Source organism: Tasmannia lanceolata, unplaced genomic scaffold, assembly GCF_043159265.1.
Source record: "Tasmannia lanceolata isolate RefF3 unplaced genomic scaffold, GAP_Taslan_0.1 ptg000029l, whole genome shotgun sequence".
NCBI classification, from domain to species: Eukaryota; Viridiplantae; Streptophyta; class Magnoliopsida; order Canellales; family Winteraceae; genus Tasmannia; species Tasmannia lanceolata.
In genome coordinates, this window is record NW_027518706.1 from 1 (window position 1) to 18303 (window position 18303).

Sequence of the window (18303 nt, forward strand, 5' to 3'; positions counted from 1 at the left end):
CCAAACCGCGTAACGCAGGTTTGGTAATTTCGAACTCCAATAAAATCTCGTCGATCAGTCTAAAACTTTCTCGACCACTTATTAGGGTACTCGAATATTCGAGCTAAACTCAAACTTCTAATACCCAAGGCGAGACTAAGTCTCAAGCCTAACGATAGTTATACAGATCATTGCTGAAAATAAATCTGTTTAACTATCCGAGTAATTCTAACTCCTCTCTTTCAAGGTAGCGAATCACTCCGGATTACATGGTTCTGCTAAACAGTTCCACATAAATCCAAATTCGCAGGTTCTGCTAAACAGTCCCCTACAAACCTCTTCGCAGATACACATGACTCCTAACACGTTAGGAAGCTGCACATTGCGGAACGATGATTAGGTAAGTCACTATTTGACATTACAATACTAATCATCAGGGTATTAAATACCCGGGAGAAGGAAAAAGACCAATCCGTGTAACACAGAATCAACGATTTTTCCCCAATTAAAACCTTTCAAAATGAGCGAAGAAAAGACCAAACCGTGTAACGCAGGTTCGGTGATTCCCCCTAAAAAATTTTTCAAAATGATTGAAGAAAAGAACAAACTGTGTAACACAGGTTCGGAGAAAGACCAGATCGTGGAATACGGAATCTGTTAAGTTTTATCTTTATTAAAAATCTTTCAAAACTCGAGTAACTTGAGAGAATTTTTGAAGGTCAAACACCTTTTTTTTTTTTTTTTTTTTTGAGCGAATTCTCTGGAGTGAAAAAAAAGATGCAAAGCATTTTACTGAAATTTGAAAATCTCTGTAGTGAATTCTAGATTCCACTGGGATAAAGATTTTTCAAAGAAATTCAACTCCAAAGGAAAATAACCTGACTAAGAAGCTCAATATAAAGAGTGTTCGAACTTCTTTAGTCTCTATTTTATAAAAATATTTATTTCAAATCTCAATGATTACTTGACATCTTTTATGACATAAGTCATAAAAGATGCCCCTAGTATGATTACTTCCATGACAAAATTCATTAGAGAGCAAAAAAAAGGGAATGGGCCAAAGGCTGAACATTTGAGATTACAACAAATTTTTCTGATAAACACCTGGGTTTACAAGGTTTTTCATAGGCACCAGAAACTTGTTACACCCGAAATTTTTTCATCTTTGCCATCTGCTGATATCGAAACTGAGCTGAAAGCTTGCCGACATATGAACATTGCTCTGCTTTACATTATCCACAGGAACCACAAATTCTCTGCTTCTCTAAGCTTCTGAGTCTTTATCACCCCGGCTTTGGGAAGAATACTGACTAAACAGGACTCTGGAAATTGACTTTGAGTCGACAACAAACTAACTTTGACAGACAATGATTAAAGACTTTGACGAGTTTTAAACAAGACTTTAAAAGAGACTGAATCTGCTTCTGAAACTGATAAACATTTTTAAAAATGGTTAAAAGTCCACCACTCTTAGGGCCTTTTTTTTGTTTTTAAAATATCATGTTTAAAGATGTTTCAACCTCTTTTCAAGATCTCCATCATGGTTATTATACCTTCAGATTACTTAGTTTCAATTTCCTGACTCAAAGAGTAACCAAAGAAGCTCTGATGGCACTTATTCAGACATTAAAGAAGAGCCAAAGAGAAAAAGAGAAGTTCAACTGGCTTTCAGATAGCTCTGTCCTTCATGAAGTCTTGCCGTGACCAAATCGCTCTTTTGGGTTTTCGATTTAGCGGACCGCGTGCCTTAATTTTTGCCTGGACTGTCTGCCCTTGCAGATTTTCCATCCAGCAGGCTCAATGCCCTTATTTTTGCCTAAATTGTCCTTTCAGGTTTTCAACTTAGCGGGTCTAAGACTCCATCATTTTTTTTTTTTTCGCTTCTCTTTTCGATTTCTCTACAAATCTGGGTCTAAATACACCAGGAGGACTTTCAGGTAGGCTTAGGTTCAAAAAGGCAGAATACCTAAGGTTCTAAGGATTTGGACCGAATCTGGTCTAGCCAGACTACCTACGTATCCCTGAAGAAATGGGAATCAGATCCGCGTAGTTCGCCCCATTTGGCTTTGTGAAAGACGTGACCGAACCCGAATTAATCAGGCTACCTACGTACCCTTAAAAAGGGATCAGGTCATAACGTAGTTCAAACTACTTTCTTTTCTTTTCTTTTTTTTTTTATATATATAAAAAAAAATGCCCCTAGTTTGGGTTCATCAAAGAAACAAATTGTTTTATAGGCCCAAAGGGTTTGCAAAACGGTTTAAAACATTTAGGCTGCTGACTTAAAGCTCAGGTCGATCAAAGACGGCCTCCTGGTGTACTTAAGCATAATACTTTTTTAACTGATCCAGGTTTGTAGGTTCATTTAATTTTTCTCCATTTTCATTGAGGAGTCTTACGGCTTTTCCAGGCAAGACTTCATCAACGATGTAAGGACCAGACCAGTTTGGCCTGAATTTACCTCGAGGATCAAATACCGGTGCCCTGTAGGACTTTAAAACAAGATCTCCAGGCTTCAGATCTCGAACACGAACTTTCTTATTAAAAGCTCTCTCGATTCGCCTCTGATATCCCTGAATATGGTACAAGGCTCTCAACCTCTTCTCGTCTATCATATGCAGCTCATCATGTCTGGCTCTGGCCCAATCAGACTCTGGCAAGTCAGCTTCCATCATCACTCTCAAAGAGGGAATCCTTACCTCAACGGGGAGGACTGCTTCCATTCCGTACACCAAAGAATATGGAGTTACACCTGTTGAAGATCTGATCGATGTCCGATAAGCCCATAAGGCATATGGAAGCTTATTCGACCAGTCCTTATAAGTCTCAGTCATCTTGCTAATAATGACTTTAACATTCTTATTTGCTGCCTCTACAGCTCCGTTTGTTTGAGGTCTGTAAGGAGATGACTTGTGATGTCTTATTTTAAATTCTTCACATAGGTGTAACACCTCTTTCTTGAAATGCGACCCATTATCTGAAATCAGCTCGTGAGGCACTCCATATCTGCAAATAATGTTGGCACGGATGAACTTCGCAACTGTGTTCGATGTTATGGAAGCATACGAAGCGGCTTCAATCCATTTCGTAAAGTAATCAATTGCGACTAGAATATACTCATGCCCGCTCGAAGATTTCGGATAAACCTTCCCAATTATATCAATTCCCCAGACTGAAAACGGCCATGGAGAAGTCATAGAGTGCAACTCCGAAGGAGGAACATGAATAAGATTTGCATAGATTTGACACTTATGGCATTTCTTCACAAATGCGAAGCAATCTGCTTCCATTGTGGGCCAATAGAATCCAAGCCTCAAAATCTTTCTAGACAACATCTTGCCATTCATATGAGGTCCACAAACTCCCTCATGGGTCTGCTCAATAAGCTCTGCGGCTTTGTCTTCATCAACACAGAGAAGCTGTATGCCATCAAATGACCTTCTGTACAGCTCTTCACCACAAATAACGAAGTTGGCAACCAACTTCTGAAGAGTCTTCCTCTCTTTGCTTGAAGCTTCTGGAGGATGCCCTTTACCAGCAATAAAATTCTTGATATCTATATACCATGGCTTCCCATCTGGACACCTGGCTAAAATCTCTATTGCATTCACATGCGAAGGGGCCCACTGAAGTCTGACAACTAGCGGCTGAACCTCCATTGATATAGAAATGTCTAACATCGAGGCCAAAGTAGCCAAAGCGTCAGCAAAATGATTTCTGGTCCTTGACAAGTGAGTGAACGTAATGCTCTTGAACTTTCTGACCAAAGATTCCAAATAAGTGTTATAAGGGATCAATTTATCTTCTCGAGTTTTCCATTGCCCATTAATCTGGCAAATGATCAAGATAGAATCCCCAAACACATCAATATCTTGAATTTCCAAAGCTAAGGCTGCCTCTAACCCGGCGATGCAAGCTTCATACTCGGCCATATTGTTCGTACATTCAAACTGTAGCTTGATAGAAACAGGAATATACTCTTTCCGAGGGGATATAAGCACAGCTCCTACTCCTTGTCCTCGACTGTTTACAGCTCCATCAAAATACATAAGCCACTTAGTACTTGACGCTTCTTCTTCAATATCCATTATCTCTTCGTCAGGAAATTCTGCCTTCAGAAAAGCATTCTCTTCAACGGGTGCATCAGCCAACTGTTCAGCAACGACACGCCCTTTAATTGATTTCTGAGTGACATAGGTGATGTCAAACTCAGACAATAACAACAACCATCTTGCGGTTCTTCCTGTAAGGGCGGGCTTCTCAAACAAGTATTTTAGCGGATCCATCCGTGAAAGCAAAAAGATCTTGCTCGAAAGCAAATAATGTCTAAGCCGCTGGGTAGCCCAAACTAATGCTAGACATGTCTTTTCCAAAACTGTGTACTTTAACTCGTATTCCAGCATCTTCTTACTGATGTAGTAAATGGGCTTCTCCCGTTTAGACTCTGAATCTTGCTGAGCAAGCATGCAACCCATCGCTGTATCTGTGATAGACAAGTACAACAATAATGGCTGGCCTGGTGTAACTGGCGATAGGACAGGGGGCAAGGATAGACACTGCTTAACCTTTTCAAATGCCTCCTGACATTCTTCATTCCACTTCTTCGAGGAATTCTTTTTCAAAAGCTTGAAAATGGGTTCACACGTCATCGTCAGATGTGATATGAACCGTCTCAGATACTGAACTTTGCCAAGGAAACCTCGGATCTGCCTTTCTGTCTTCGGCGGCTGCATTTCTTGAATTGCCTTAATCTTTTGCGGGTCTACTTCAATCCCTCTTTCACTGACCATAAACCCTAAGAGCTTTCCTGATGTAACACCAAAGACGCACTTACTCGGATTTAGGCGAAGCTGATACTTCCTGATCCGTTCAAAGAACCTTCTCAGGGCAACAGTGTGCTCAGGTCGAGTCTTGCCTTTCACAATCATGTCATCAACATATACCTCGATCTCTTTATGGATCATATCATGTAAAAGAGTTGTAGCAGCCCTCTGATATGTAGCACCTGCATTTTTCAAACCAAACGGCATCACCCTGTAGCAGTATGTACCCCACTGAGTAATGAACGCTGTCTTCATCATGTCCTCGGGCGCCATCTTAATCTGATTGTAGCCTGAGAAACCATCCATAAAGGATAGAAGAGCATGACCAGCTGTATTATCAACCAGGAGATCAATATTGGGAAGAGGAAAGTCATCCTTAGGACTTGCCTTGTTCAGGTCTCGAAAATCGACACACATTCGAACTTTCCCGTCCTTTTTGGGCACCGGTACAATGTTTGCAAGCCATTCTGGGTATTCAACTACTTGAATGAATTTTACCTCCAACAGCTTCTTAACTTCTTCATAAACTTTCAACTCCCATTCAGTTTTGAGTTTTCGGAGCTTTTGCTTCTTTGGCTTAATACCAGGGATTAAGGGTAAGCGATGTTGAACAATTTCTTCACTTAACCCTGGCATGTCATCATATGACCAAGCAAAAACTTCCTTGAACTCTTTAAGTAAGGCGATTAATTCCTTGCGTTCTTCAGGAGATAAAGTTTTACCAATTCGAATCTCCTGAATCAAGGTTTCGTCACCTATATTCACGGTTTCAATTTCCTCTTCGAGTGGTTTTGCTCGGCGATTCTCATCCTGTTGAATCATGTATTTGATTTCAGGAGGAGTGTCGTCGGCATCCTCATCAGAGGGGGAGTCTTGATTGTTATTATTAAGATTATCAAATTCTGAAGCAGAAACAGTAGAAATAAAAGTAGAGACAGGAATGTACTCAGAAGAATTTTTTATTTCATTGAATGCTGAATCAAGTACATGAAATGATGAATCACCCACATCGGGCTTTACAATAGACTCTTGAAACAAATTTACGGACTCAACGAACATATTGACATTTATGTCAATTGACTCTGAACTATGTATGGAAATAATATCTGAATCAACGATAGAGGCAGCATCTGACTTGATCCCTCTGGAAGAAGAGGAATCATCATCGACTTCAGGAGACTCGACATTTATATTACCTGCATCAAAAGAATTATTAGAATAAACAGACTCTGAATCAAACTTAAAGACTGACGGGTACTTATGGACAACTGACTCTTTTGGAGGGACACGACTGTTTAGGAAAGTAACCTGAGGTATGACCTGAAAAGTCCAATTGGTCAATGGTTCTTCTGCCGGGATGATTAAATGGGTAGGGTTCAAAATTGAAATCCTCTGGTCGATCACAGCAATAGTCTGTGAATCTTCAAGAAACAATGAACTCAGAAGGCTCGACTCTACATGCTCTGCCCAATCAGCTTCTGACTCAACTTCTGAAATCTGCAGACCAGTCTGCTTGTCTTCCAACTGCAAATCGAAGAAAATTTCAAAGCCTGGCAACCTTTGCCCTGAACTCTCATCCAGCCAAGTCTCGGCAAAACCACAAAAAGGGACATCAGCACCTTCTTTCCTAAACCGGCCGTTCATCGTCAAACTAATCGGCGCCATTGGTAATTCTAACCCTCTGCGGCGACATTCAGCCCATTTCATCATCAGCAACCTCATTTCTTTAATTTCCTTCTTTGAGGGCTTGTACCCTAGCCCAAACAGACCATTGAAGGATTCGAACTCAGGGAATTCGGTCAAACCCTGATGGTATTTCCCCAGCCCTGCACCTGGCATGTATCCCTGTCGACGAACCATCCGAACGACATTCGAGTTTGTACTGGTCAGGAAACAAATTTCCTCATTCATAGCTTCTTTAAAGGTGATGGTAGCCACCTCTAGTGAAAATCCAGTTAAACTAACATCCTCAGACTTCTCCATTGTCAGGTCCTGAGTAATCAGTCCTACTTCCAGGTCCGGGTCTCCCTTTACGGTTACCACTCCGTTTTTACGAAGAAATTTCAGCTTTTGGTGAAGAGAGGAAGGAACAACCCCGAACTTGTGCAACCAGGGGCGCCCAAGTAACAGCAAAAATGAGGCTTTGATGTCCAAAACCTGGAATTCTATTTCGAAGTCTTCTCCTCCGATTTGTATCTCAGTTACTAGGGTTCCGATCACATCTCGGCGAGTACCATCGTATGCCAGAATACCCTGTTCAGATGGGATGAAATCCGCAGGACCAAATCCAAGAGTTGTTGCAGTACTCAACGGGCATACATTCAGAGCAGAGCCATTATCAACCAACACCTCTGGTACTCTTTTCTTATTGCAAACAACAGTGATTTTCAGAGATTTTGTGTGGTCTCGACCCTCAGAAGGCAAATCATCATCAGTAAAAGACAAGGTCTTAGACACTCTCGTCATGGCAACCAAGCTCACCAATTCATCAGGAGTGGTGTCTACAGAGACTTGTGCCGAGTTGAGTTCTCGAAGAACTAACTTCCTGTGCCTGGACGAAGCCATGAGTAAGCCCCATACAGAAATATTGGCCTGAGTCTTTTTCAGCTGCTTCAGCAAACTCTCTTCTTCTTCATCTGCGCTGACCTTGTTCTGCCTCAGATTCTCTGCATTTCTTGCAACTTCTGCAGGATTTTCTACACATAATTCTTGAGGTTTGAATACACGCCCACCGCGGGTCATGTGACGCATCTCGTCACAATGGTTATCCAACAACAATAACTCATCTTCTTCAAAGTCCTCAGCCCTTAAGACATAAGGAGCTGCCCTTGCATTTCCGACACTGTCAGTCTGAAATACACAAGGCTGGGATGATGATGACTCAGCAACTTCGTCATCAACGAAGGAAATCACATAACGTTCTCTCCTTTCTACTGCCTCCAGCTCCCTATCATCAAACTTCATGACATAGGTTTTTTCTGTTGTAATGGCACAAATGAGGTTTGCTGGATCAAGCAGAGGGTCGTCAGTAAAGATGGCGTTGGTAGTAGGAGGAGGCATGGCATGATGGTTAGGAAGTGGGTTTTGAGTGACGTTTGGTCTCTCCACTGCCAACTCATTTTTGTCAATCATGTTTTGGATGGCATGCTTCAAGGCTAAACAATTCTCAGTCAAATGCCCTGGACCTCTGTGATATTCACAGTACTGATCCGTCTTCCAGAATGTGGGTAAGGGATTGGGTGGAGGTTTGATATCTGGGAGCCGGATCTTCCTGTCTTTCATAAGCCTTTTGAATATTATTATTATCGGATATGGAAGAGGATCAAACTTTCTGTCATATGCAATTCTCCTTGGAGCAGTCTCTGCAGCAACTCTGGCCACAGGCCTGGTATAACTGACAGCATGAATTTCTTTGGACTGGACCATAGGTCTTTTCCCGTCTCGGATTTCAGAAGAAACCTTGGCTCTCAAGCCTTTTGTTATGGCATCTTCTGTCTGAGTACCCGTCTTGATTAAATGGTCAAAGCTCGGGTAATGCTGAGGAGCAAGAAAATGAAAATACGTGGGAGACAAACTCTTCAGAACCAGCTTTATCTGCTCTGATTCAGTCATTTTCTGGCTTAGCTGAGCAGATTTGCGTCTCCAGCGCCTGATAAAGAAAGTGAAGGTCTCTTGAGGACCTTGCTTTAGCTGTTTTAGGTCTCTCTTCGTGACCTCAATACCCTCTTCCATTGAGAATTGCTCTATCAGTTTCTCCGAAATATCTTCCAGGGTTCTCACCTCCTCGGGCTTTAACCTTAGAAACCACTTCTTTGCGATCCCAATCAAAGAAATCGGGAATAATTGGGCCATCTGCTCACGGCTCAGACCATACTGCTGGGACAAAATGATAAACCACCTCATGTGGTTACGCGGACACCCGGTTCCGTCATATTTGTCATAATCAGGAGCTTTGAAGTTGGGCGGTAAAGAAACTGTTGAAGATAGTATTAATTCAGATACGTCAAATTTCTTGGGTCCCTGGACTCTCATCTGCTCCATCTCATGAGCCATCTTGCTGAACTTTTCAGACATTTCCTTCTCAAATTTTTCAAATTTTTCTTTTTCTCTATCAACCTCTGGAGCACAATACTCTGCAGCATACTGATCATCATCTAAATTCACCTCGAAAGACTGGATAACGGGTCTATGCGACTCCGGAGCTGGAACATGAGAAGGCTGAAGTACGGGCCTAGACGTGGAAGTCTTATCACTTATCTGTGTTTTCATGTTTGCCATTTCTTCTTTCATTCCTGCCATGTCTCGGGTGAGGTTTTTCATCATCTCTTGCATGCTCATTAAAAGTTCAGTTGTGTCTGCCATTTGATTTACTTCAAAGGAACCGGAAGACTCTGGTGAAGAAGGTGAGTGTACTGCGGATGGCACAGGAGAATCAAAATGACGAACAAGTCTAGACACTGAAGTAGGTCTAGACCAGGCAGGCTTAGCTTGGGAGTCTTTTTTAGGAGCGATGGTTGCTATCTTTCAGAATCCTGATTGGAAGTTAACAAACTAGATTAATTGATTGACAAATGAAATAAAAGAGTTTGTACCAATAGAGACAAAAGTAAAAACAAACATCCTTTGTATTGATTATACTGGCGGCAATCGGTTACAATGTAAAAATGCTGAAAACCCTGAATCAAAAAAAAATTCTTTGAACAAATGAAAACAATAAAATGACAATCTTGATCCAAAGATCCTCATGGTTCATTAATTCGAGCTCTTCGGTTTGCAGGCTCCCCAAATTCTCTTCCCTTTCGAAGTTTAGACATGAAAATAGATCTCCTCTCCGTGATTTTGTTTCTCCAGGCAGCTACTATGGATGCAATGAGATCAGGAGTAAGGTCTTCACAACAAGGTGGTGTGATAACCTTAGGAGGACACAAGATTCCAATAATCTGAGAAGGGAAACACAAAGGTGCATAGAAAGATGATTTTTCTAAACCCATAAGATGGACAAATGAGTATGGGCAAGTACTGGTAACAATTTGTGGACATGATTGACTCACCCAACGAATTTGGCTTTCCTTTATGGTCTGCAACCAATGGTGCCATTCTTTAAGCTGAGATTGCTTAATCTTGGTCTTCCAGGAATGAAGACTTTTAAGGGTGTACTCAATGCGGTTCTGTGGCTGAAGGATAGTGAGTTTCTCACATAGCCACACATATAACAGCTTGGCACAGCCGAAAAAGTTATCCTGTACCTTTTTACTAGCAATAACGTCTAAGCCATAAAAGGTTTCAGCTAGCATTGTAGGGACAGGATTTCTCCCCTCATTTATCTGATCTACAATTGTTAACAAGGTGAAAGGAGCAGCACTAGAATCTCTACGAAGAACATGACGTGCAAAGACAGCAAAGACTAAGGCATTACGTCGACACTTCTGAAAACGGGAGTCAGTAGGATCGACGTTTTGAGAAAACAGTTCAATGAGGGTTTGAAATTGCACATTTTTCTCAGTTAAGCAAGGCAGAGTTTTCACGATCTTATTTTCAAAAAGTTTGTAAAAAAGATCATGAGGGGAGTCTGTGCTTGAAGGTCGGATCCAGAGTCCCTCGGGAGGAAGCTTTAACAAGGCACACCAGTCCTCAAATATAGGACAGAGTTGAAAAGACCCGAATCGGAAAACATGGAAAACAGGATCCCAACATTTAGCAGCTGCTTGAAGAAACTTCCAATTTATGCCACGACTATTCAGATGAGTAAATGAACCGATGAAACGCTCAGTGATACTCCATTCTTCACACCTTAGCGGAAAAGATTTAATAGTCTCGGCTATCCACTTGTCTAACAGATTGTTCGCCATGATCAGACCTGACACTCAGATAGAACAAGATGATAAGGAAGGGAAGATAACCTTTAAGTGATCAATAGGAATAAGCTTGACAATCTGGGACATGGAATTTTTTCATCAAAGATGAGTGATCACACATCTTTGATCAAACCCTATAATTAACAGATCAAGGACTAAACCTGGCCAAGATAATGGCGACCAAAAAGCCACTGACTAGACTTAGATCTGAATAACGGAATGGATATAACTGATTGAATTAAATAAAGAATCTCTGACTAAGAGGAGAACCATAATATACATAATCAGTATATATATAGGTATATACACATACACACAAATCCTAACCAGGGGCACCAGCCCTAAATCTAATCTAGCGGAGTCGAGAAAATCTCGACTCAAGACAGACTGATGAGTGTGCTAGGACCGTGTTGTAGCCACGCAAGGTGAGCTACTCTAGTCTACAGATGGGACAAAGCTCCTAACTCTAGGCTCCACATGTGTAAGCAACACATGTTCGACCCTATATGAATGCAATCTCGAAACGGGTACTTCCTAGTTGGGCTTTACTAGGTTAGTAAGTATATATAATATATATAAAACAAAGTAGGGCTCCAGACTCAATCTATCGGGTACTATGCGTATGAAACATACTTAACATGTATAACACAAGTACGCCCCATGTTATACATAGTATGTTTCATTGCTCATCGGCTGCTGTAGACAAAAGTACGCCCAATGTCTACGGCTGCAGCACCGGCGCATAGCTTGGAAATAGATTCAACAGTACCATCAGGGTAAAGATATCCCAGTCGGGCACGCATTGAATCTATCCCGTGGAACCAAGAAGGAAAAACAATGAAAGAAATAACAATTATGATAATGCATGATGTGTAGTGTGTGAATCCCTCATTTTAATTACGCGCCTATCTGGTGCCCCTGGATTCTAACGATAAAGTTCCCATTTAAAATGATTTTAGCTCAAATTTCTTCAAAGTTAGTAAAAATGGCATTTTTATAGAGTTAGGCAATGTTTCAAAAAACTCCCCAGCAGAGTCGCCAGCCTGTGGACCCCGATCCGAGAGAAGAAATGAGAAGGTGAGGGAACAGGCCCCCTACACCATCCTCTGGATCATCCACGTGAATGAGAGCTCTGCCAAGGAACTCTCAAAACGGATGCCACCCTCATAGCATATCACGAGTGGCGATATAAAAAGAAAGAGATATGTCTTGATCCGGAACCGAAGTTCAAAATCGAGACATACCTAAAATAAACTCAGAGTCGCCATCCATGGACATGCCATGGAACCCTAAAATCAAATCCTCTGTGCAATGGATAACCAGAAATATATATGGGTTCGTGCCTGGTTACGAATGGAGAAGGTCTGAGAGCACCCCCAATTCGTCCGAGTGCAAGCACTTGGTCTCTTATGCCATTTTCATTAACTCTAAAGAAGTTGGGTAAAAATCATGTGAAATGGGAACAATCCTCAGGAATCGTCTACCTAAGCATGCATTTCCTGAGAATGAAGAAATAAACACATAAAATGAAATGAAAAATGTGTCACCTAAGCAAAGCTAGGTTATGAGTGACATGCCTAATGGGTGTCTAAGTTTCTGGTGGACACACACATGCAAGCTACAACCAAAGGTATAGTATCAGTACAAGAAAGTAAGAAAACACATCAAAACATGAGATACAAATCTATGCTATATATGACAGGACAAGTCCTAACTCTAATGCAGGACTGGACTCGGACCAGAATGGCCATCCATCCTAGCTGCGCTACGTATCCCGGCCTCGGGAAGAATCGGAGCCCACGTAGTTCGATGCCCTATTCTAAGCTAGGATGCCTAAGACACCTAGACCTTTATCCTAGACTCGATCTAAAAGACCGGACTAGTTATTAAAGTTTCTTACACAATTATTTAAATTCTGGTAAATTGTGAATTTTAGGACACCCTATATGCCCTAACTAAATGTAGGTTAGCCCTGGGCTAATGCAGGTGGTTCCTACAACCTATGTGTAACTAGGCCGTGCATCCTAAGGAAAACTATGGGCTGACTATATGCCTAATCTAGCCATCGGTTCGACTAGATGTCTGACCGATCGACTCGAGGCCTCCTAACTCTAGAGACACTCACACGACAAGACATACCATATCAATACCAATCAAGACAAACTCTTAACTCTAGAACACAACCTAAACAGCTAGGACATACTCCTAACTCTAGAGGAAGATCTTTTTGAAAATGGTTTGAATATTTTTGTAATTTTTAAAGATTAAAAATGTTTATTTTTTAAGGTTTGGCTGGACTTAGGATGTGGATCCCGAGCTGCACTACGTACCCTGTTGAAAGGGATCAAGCCAACGTAGTTCGGAACGAACTTTCAAACTACGCTTATAAAAGAAACACTCAACACTTTAGATTTATTTTTTTTTTTTAGTTTTTTTATATTTTCAAATGTTTTTGATAGTTTTAAAGTTTTCAAATGTTTTTGAGTTTTAAATTTCTAATGTTTTTGGATTTTAAAGCTTTTCCAATGCTCTAAACCTTTAAATGTTTTCAATCTTAAAGGGAACACGCGAGAACAACTACAAACTAGGGCAAAGCCCTAAAACCAAAAGGGGAAACCCCGAACAAGCAACTAACGCCTCAAAGAGACGATCCACAACAAGAAACTGGCGTCTCAAAGAGACAAACCACAACAAGAAAGATAGCGTCCCAAGAAGAGAGAAAAACGATCCAAGATCCCAAGCAAGCAAAGCTCTAATAAGACTGAGTTAGCCTCTAATCAAAGCGAAGTAATCAACAACTCTAAAGGAGAAACTCCGAACTAACAACACTAAAGAGGGAGAATAAATGAGTCAGAGACTCTCTAATAACACTATCGAGTCAAAGACTCACTCTAAAAGAGGAGGCTACTCTAACATGAGGCTAAGTAAGCCTCCTAAAGGGGAAACTGTCTACATGAGACAAGGCTTGTCTCCGAGACACAAATGACGTAAAAAAGAATAAGAGACCCTGCGCATATTTGGCAAAGGTAAAACACCCAGCCGGGCCGGACAGCTACCTAGCCCTAGGGTGCAACAAATGTGCAACCAGATACCCATATAGGATAGGGGTATGAAGCCAAGCCGAGTAGGGTGTTCTCCCAAAACCAAACGACGCACAAAGAGGAGGTTTAGCAAGAGAAAGAGACTGGGCAAGTCTCCTATACACAGAGGTAGGATAGAGAAAAAAAACTAGCAAGACTAGGCAAGTCTCCTATATACAAATGAGGGGTATGCTACTTGGACTGAGCAAGTCCCCTAAGGATGGGCTTGGGCTAGCACCTTCATCGCCCCAATATAAGCATTAAAATTGATATAGGCTCCAAACAATTTTTAAAAAAAAGAAAAGGTGAAATTTCCACCCAATATGTAATTCTCTTCAAAAAATGGTCAAAATGCCAAACAAATCATGGGAATGATTCAATATGTGATTTCTGACTTGCTAGCATGCTCATCATATCCCAATACAAGCATTAGAACTATATAGGCTCAAAACAATCTAAAAAAAATGAAATCTCCATTCAACATGTAATTTTCAACAAAAATTGTAAAAAATGCCAAACAAATCATGAGAATGATTCAATATATAATTTAAAACTTGCTACCAAGCTCAAACATCCAAAACAATTATTAAAATTGAATTGAGCTCAAGTTATCCATGATTTTCAAGAAATAGCACAATTATGACATATAATGTGAAAAATGCAACTTTGCACTTACTTTTGGACCCCTCAAACATCAAAACCATAAAAAATACTACTAATCAAAATTGTAGATCTCATCATAAGAAACATTCTCTCAGTTGACCACTTTGTTTGGATCTGGCCAGAAGTGGTCGGAAAATGGCTTCTTCCGATCCATCGCCATTAAAGGACATATTAGTGTTTTAACTGAAAGTTCGGGCTCAGTTTTGACTCTTAAAACATTGCTTCTGGAAAAATTCACTCAAGGACAAAGTATTAGAAAATCTCTTGAATAACATTTTTTCTTTGTATGGCTTCGGACGAAACAGACCTGGAGTAGTCTAAAAATGGCCAACAAGCTGCTGTTGTAGAAATGACATTGTTTTCAGAAAAACTGAAGCTTGCAAGTCGTTTTTGACATATTAAAAAGCATTTATGGAAAACTTTGATCAATAAGGAAGTTTTAGGAAATACTATAACGAACACTTTTCCAGTTCACAGTTTTGAACAATTCTAAGCAGTAGCAGTCCAAAAGTTTCACGACACAGTAATTTCTAATACACAACAAAAACATCAATTAAAGGACATATTAGTGTTTTAACTGAAAGTTCGGGCTCCGTTTTGACACTTAAAACATTGATTCTGGAAAACTTCACACAAGGACAAAGTATTAGAAAATCTCTTGAATAACATTTTTTCTTTGTATGGCTTCGGGCGAAACAGACCTGGAATAGCCTAAAAATGGCCAACAAGCTGCTGTTGCAGAAATGACATTGTTTTTAGAAAAACTGAAGCTTGCAAGTCGTTTTTGACATGTTAAAAAGCATTTATGGAAAAATTTGATCAATAAGAAAGTTTTAGGAAATACTATAACGAACACTTTTCCAGTTCACAGTTTTGAACAATTCTAAGCAGTAGCAGTCCAAAAGTTTCACGACACAGTAATTTCTAATACACTTAACAAAAACATCATTATGGACTGAAAATTTTAAACGGGCATAACTCTCTCGTCTTTTGGCCAAATTTGGGCTGCCATATGTCGAATTGACCGGTTTGACGAGATCTACAAGATTGAGATGTTTAATTTTGAAAATTTTGAGCATTTGAGGTCGAAAAATAAAATAAAAAAAAAAATAAAAATAAAAAATCAGAACTAAGGATCACTATACCTAGGAAACACACATACACATTCAGAGACACATACATCTATTTGTAGACATGCGCATATATATCTGCAAATAAGTACATATCCATATACATCCATTGTATTGACATACCTGATGTAGATAATTCCCTGAGTTCCAGTAGAGCCAAATGAAGGAACTGTAATTGTGCTATTGACGGAAAGATGGTTGGGATTCGACCAGAGTTGTCGAAGTCCACCCGATTGCCGGAGATCGGTGGGATGATCGGCGATGGAGGAGAAAGTGAAGGTGGAGGGAGGAGATGGGATTGAAGTAGAAGATGGTGGTAGGAGAAGAAAATCTCCAAACCCTCTCCCTCTCTCTGTGTTTCTCTCTCTCTCTCTCTCTCTCTCTCTCTTTTTCTCTCTTTTCTTTCTTTCTGTTTCTCTCTTCTTCTTTTTTCTTTCTTTCCTCTTCTTTTTTTTCTTTTTTCCTTTTCTTTTTCTCTCCTCAAACACCTCTCTACACTCTTCTTTTATAGTTGAAAATCTCAGATCTAGATCTGAGATTTTCTCCCAAAATCTCAGATCCAGATCTGAGATTCTCAAAATATCAGATCCAGATCTGAGATTCTCAAAATCTCAGATCCAGATCTGAGTTTTCCCAAAATCTCAGATCCAGATCTGAGATTCCCAAAATATCAGATCTAGATCTGAGATTCTCAAAATCTCAGATCCAGATCTGAGATTCTTAAAATCTCGGATCTAGATCTGAGACTCCCAAAATCTCAGATAAAAAAAAAAAAAAAAAAAAAAAAAAAAAAAAACGAAAATGATAATAATAATAATAATAATAATAAATGATATATATGCCTCCCTTTTCCATGGACAACCACCTTTAAGATGATTCACCCCCCTTTTTAGATTACACTATGTAGATTACACTATGCTTCCTACATTGCTCGTCTTATTTGACAAATCGGCTTGGATTTTGATGAAATTTGGCGGGGGCCTTGGTGAGACCCTACCCTAATTCGCAATGTAATTTGAGATCTTAGCTTAGTGATTGGATGGGGTTTTGCTTGAACACCGCAAGCTTGGGTCTGGTCAAAATGGGGTGTCTACACCGGTATTGATAGTTTGAGTCTTCTCAAACATTCTTTACCCGTTTTGAAATCCGGTATTGAAAGTTTGAGTCTTCTCAAACATTCTCTACCCATTTTGTAATCCGGTATTGAAAATTTGAGTCTTCTCAAATAATCTTTACCCGTTTTGAATGATCTGGCTCTCGATTCCAGGATAAAAACTCGATGTATCCGGTATTGGAAGTTTGAGTCTTCTCAAACATTCTTTACCCGTTTTGTATCCGGTATTGATAGTTTAAGTCTTCTCAAACATTCTCTACCCGTTTTATAATCCGGTATCGAAAATTTGAGTCTTCTCAAATAATCTTTACCCGTTTTGAATGATCTGGCTCTCGATTCCAGGATAAAAACTCGATGTATCCGGTATTGATAGTTTGAGTCTTCTCAAACCTTCTTTACCCGTCTTGTATTCCGGTATTGAAAGTTTGAGTCTTCTCAAACATTCTTTACCCGTTTTGTAATCCGGTATTGAAAGTTTGAGTCTTCTCAAACATTTTTTACCCGTTTTGAAATCCGGTATTGAAAATTTGAGTCTTCTCAAATATTCTCTACCCGTCTTGTAATCCGGTATTGAAAGTTTAAGTCTTCTCAAACGTTCTTTATCCGTTTTGAAATCCGGTATTGAAAATTTGAGTCTTCTCAAATATTCTCTACCCGTCTTGTAATCTGGTAATGAAAGTTTGAGTCTTCTCAAACATTCTTTACCCGTTTTGAAATCCGGTATTGAAAATTCGAGTCTTCTCAAATATTCTCTACCCGTCTTGTAATCCGGTATTGAAAGTTTGGGTCTTCTCAAACATTCTTTACCCGTTTTGTAATCCGGTATCGAAAGTTTGAGTCTTCTCAAACAATTCTTTACCCGTTTCGAATGATCTGGCTCTCGATTCCAGGATAAAAACTCGATGTATCCGGTATTGATAGTTTGAGTCTTCTCAAATATTCTTTACCCGTTTTGTATCCGGTATTGATAGTTTGAGTCTTCTCAAACATTCTTTACCCGTTTTGAAATCCGGTATTGAAAGTTTGAGTCTTCTCAAACATTCTCTACCCATTTTGTAATCTGGTATCAAAAATTTGAGTCTTCTCAAATAATCTTTACCCATTTTGAATGATCTGGCTCTCGATTCCAGGATAAAAACTCGATGTATCCGGTATTGAAAGTTTGAGTCTTCTCAAACATTCTTTACCCGTTTTGTATCCGGTATTGATAGTTTGAGTCTTCTCAAACATTCTCTACCCGTTTTATAATCCGGTATCCAAAATTTGAGTCTTCTCAAATAATCTTTACCCGTTTTGAATGATCTGGCTCTCGATTCCAGGATAAAAACTCGATGTATCCGGTATTGATAGTTTGAGTCTTCTCAAACCTTCTTTACCCGTCTTGTATTCCGGTATTGAAAGTTTGAGTCTTTTCAAACATTCTTTACCTGTTTTGTAATCCGGTATTGAAAATTTGAGTCTTCTCAAACATTCTTTACCCGTTTTGAAATCCGGTATTGAAAATTTGAGTCTTCTCAAATATTCTCTACCCGTCTTGTAATCCGGTATTGAAAGTTTGAGTCTTCTCAAACATTCTTTACCCGTTTTGTAACCCGGTATCGATAGTTTGGGTCTTCTCAAACATTCTCTACCCGTCTTGTATTCCGGTATTGATAGTTT

The 18303-nt window shown here is 39.9% G+C and overlaps 1 protein-coding gene across 2 annotated transcripts; it reads right to left on the minus strand.

Moving 5' to 3' along the window:
• Window positions 1-5557: 5557 nt before the first annotated feature.
• LOC143859370 (uncharacterized) lies at window positions 5558-16182 on the minus strand. 2 transcript variants are annotated; one of them, XM_077370090.1, is made up of 3 exons: window positions 15654-16182; window positions 6111-9334; window positions 5558-5998 (listed from the first exon to the last, which is right to left on the minus strand). In XM_077370090.1, exons 2-3 carry the CDS (start codon window positions 9162-9164, stop codon window positions 5990-5992), a joined length of 3063 nt encoding a protein of 1020 aa, XP_077226205.1. In that variant the 5' UTR covers window positions 9165-9334; window positions 15654-16182; the 3' UTR covers window positions 5558-5989. The 2 variants fall into 2 exon arrangements, with proteins under 2 accessions (XP_077226205.1, XP_077226206.1); XM_077370091.1 differs by having other exon boundaries at window positions 5559-5998; window positions 6123-9334.
• Window positions 16183-18303: the final 2121 nt, after the last annotated feature.

Bases quoted from the DNA above. Each gene is read 5' to 3' on its own strand.
- LOC143859370 (XM_077370090.1), bottom strand. From the start codon at position 9,164: ATGGCAGACACAACTGAACTTTTAATGAGCATGCAAGAGATGATGAAA.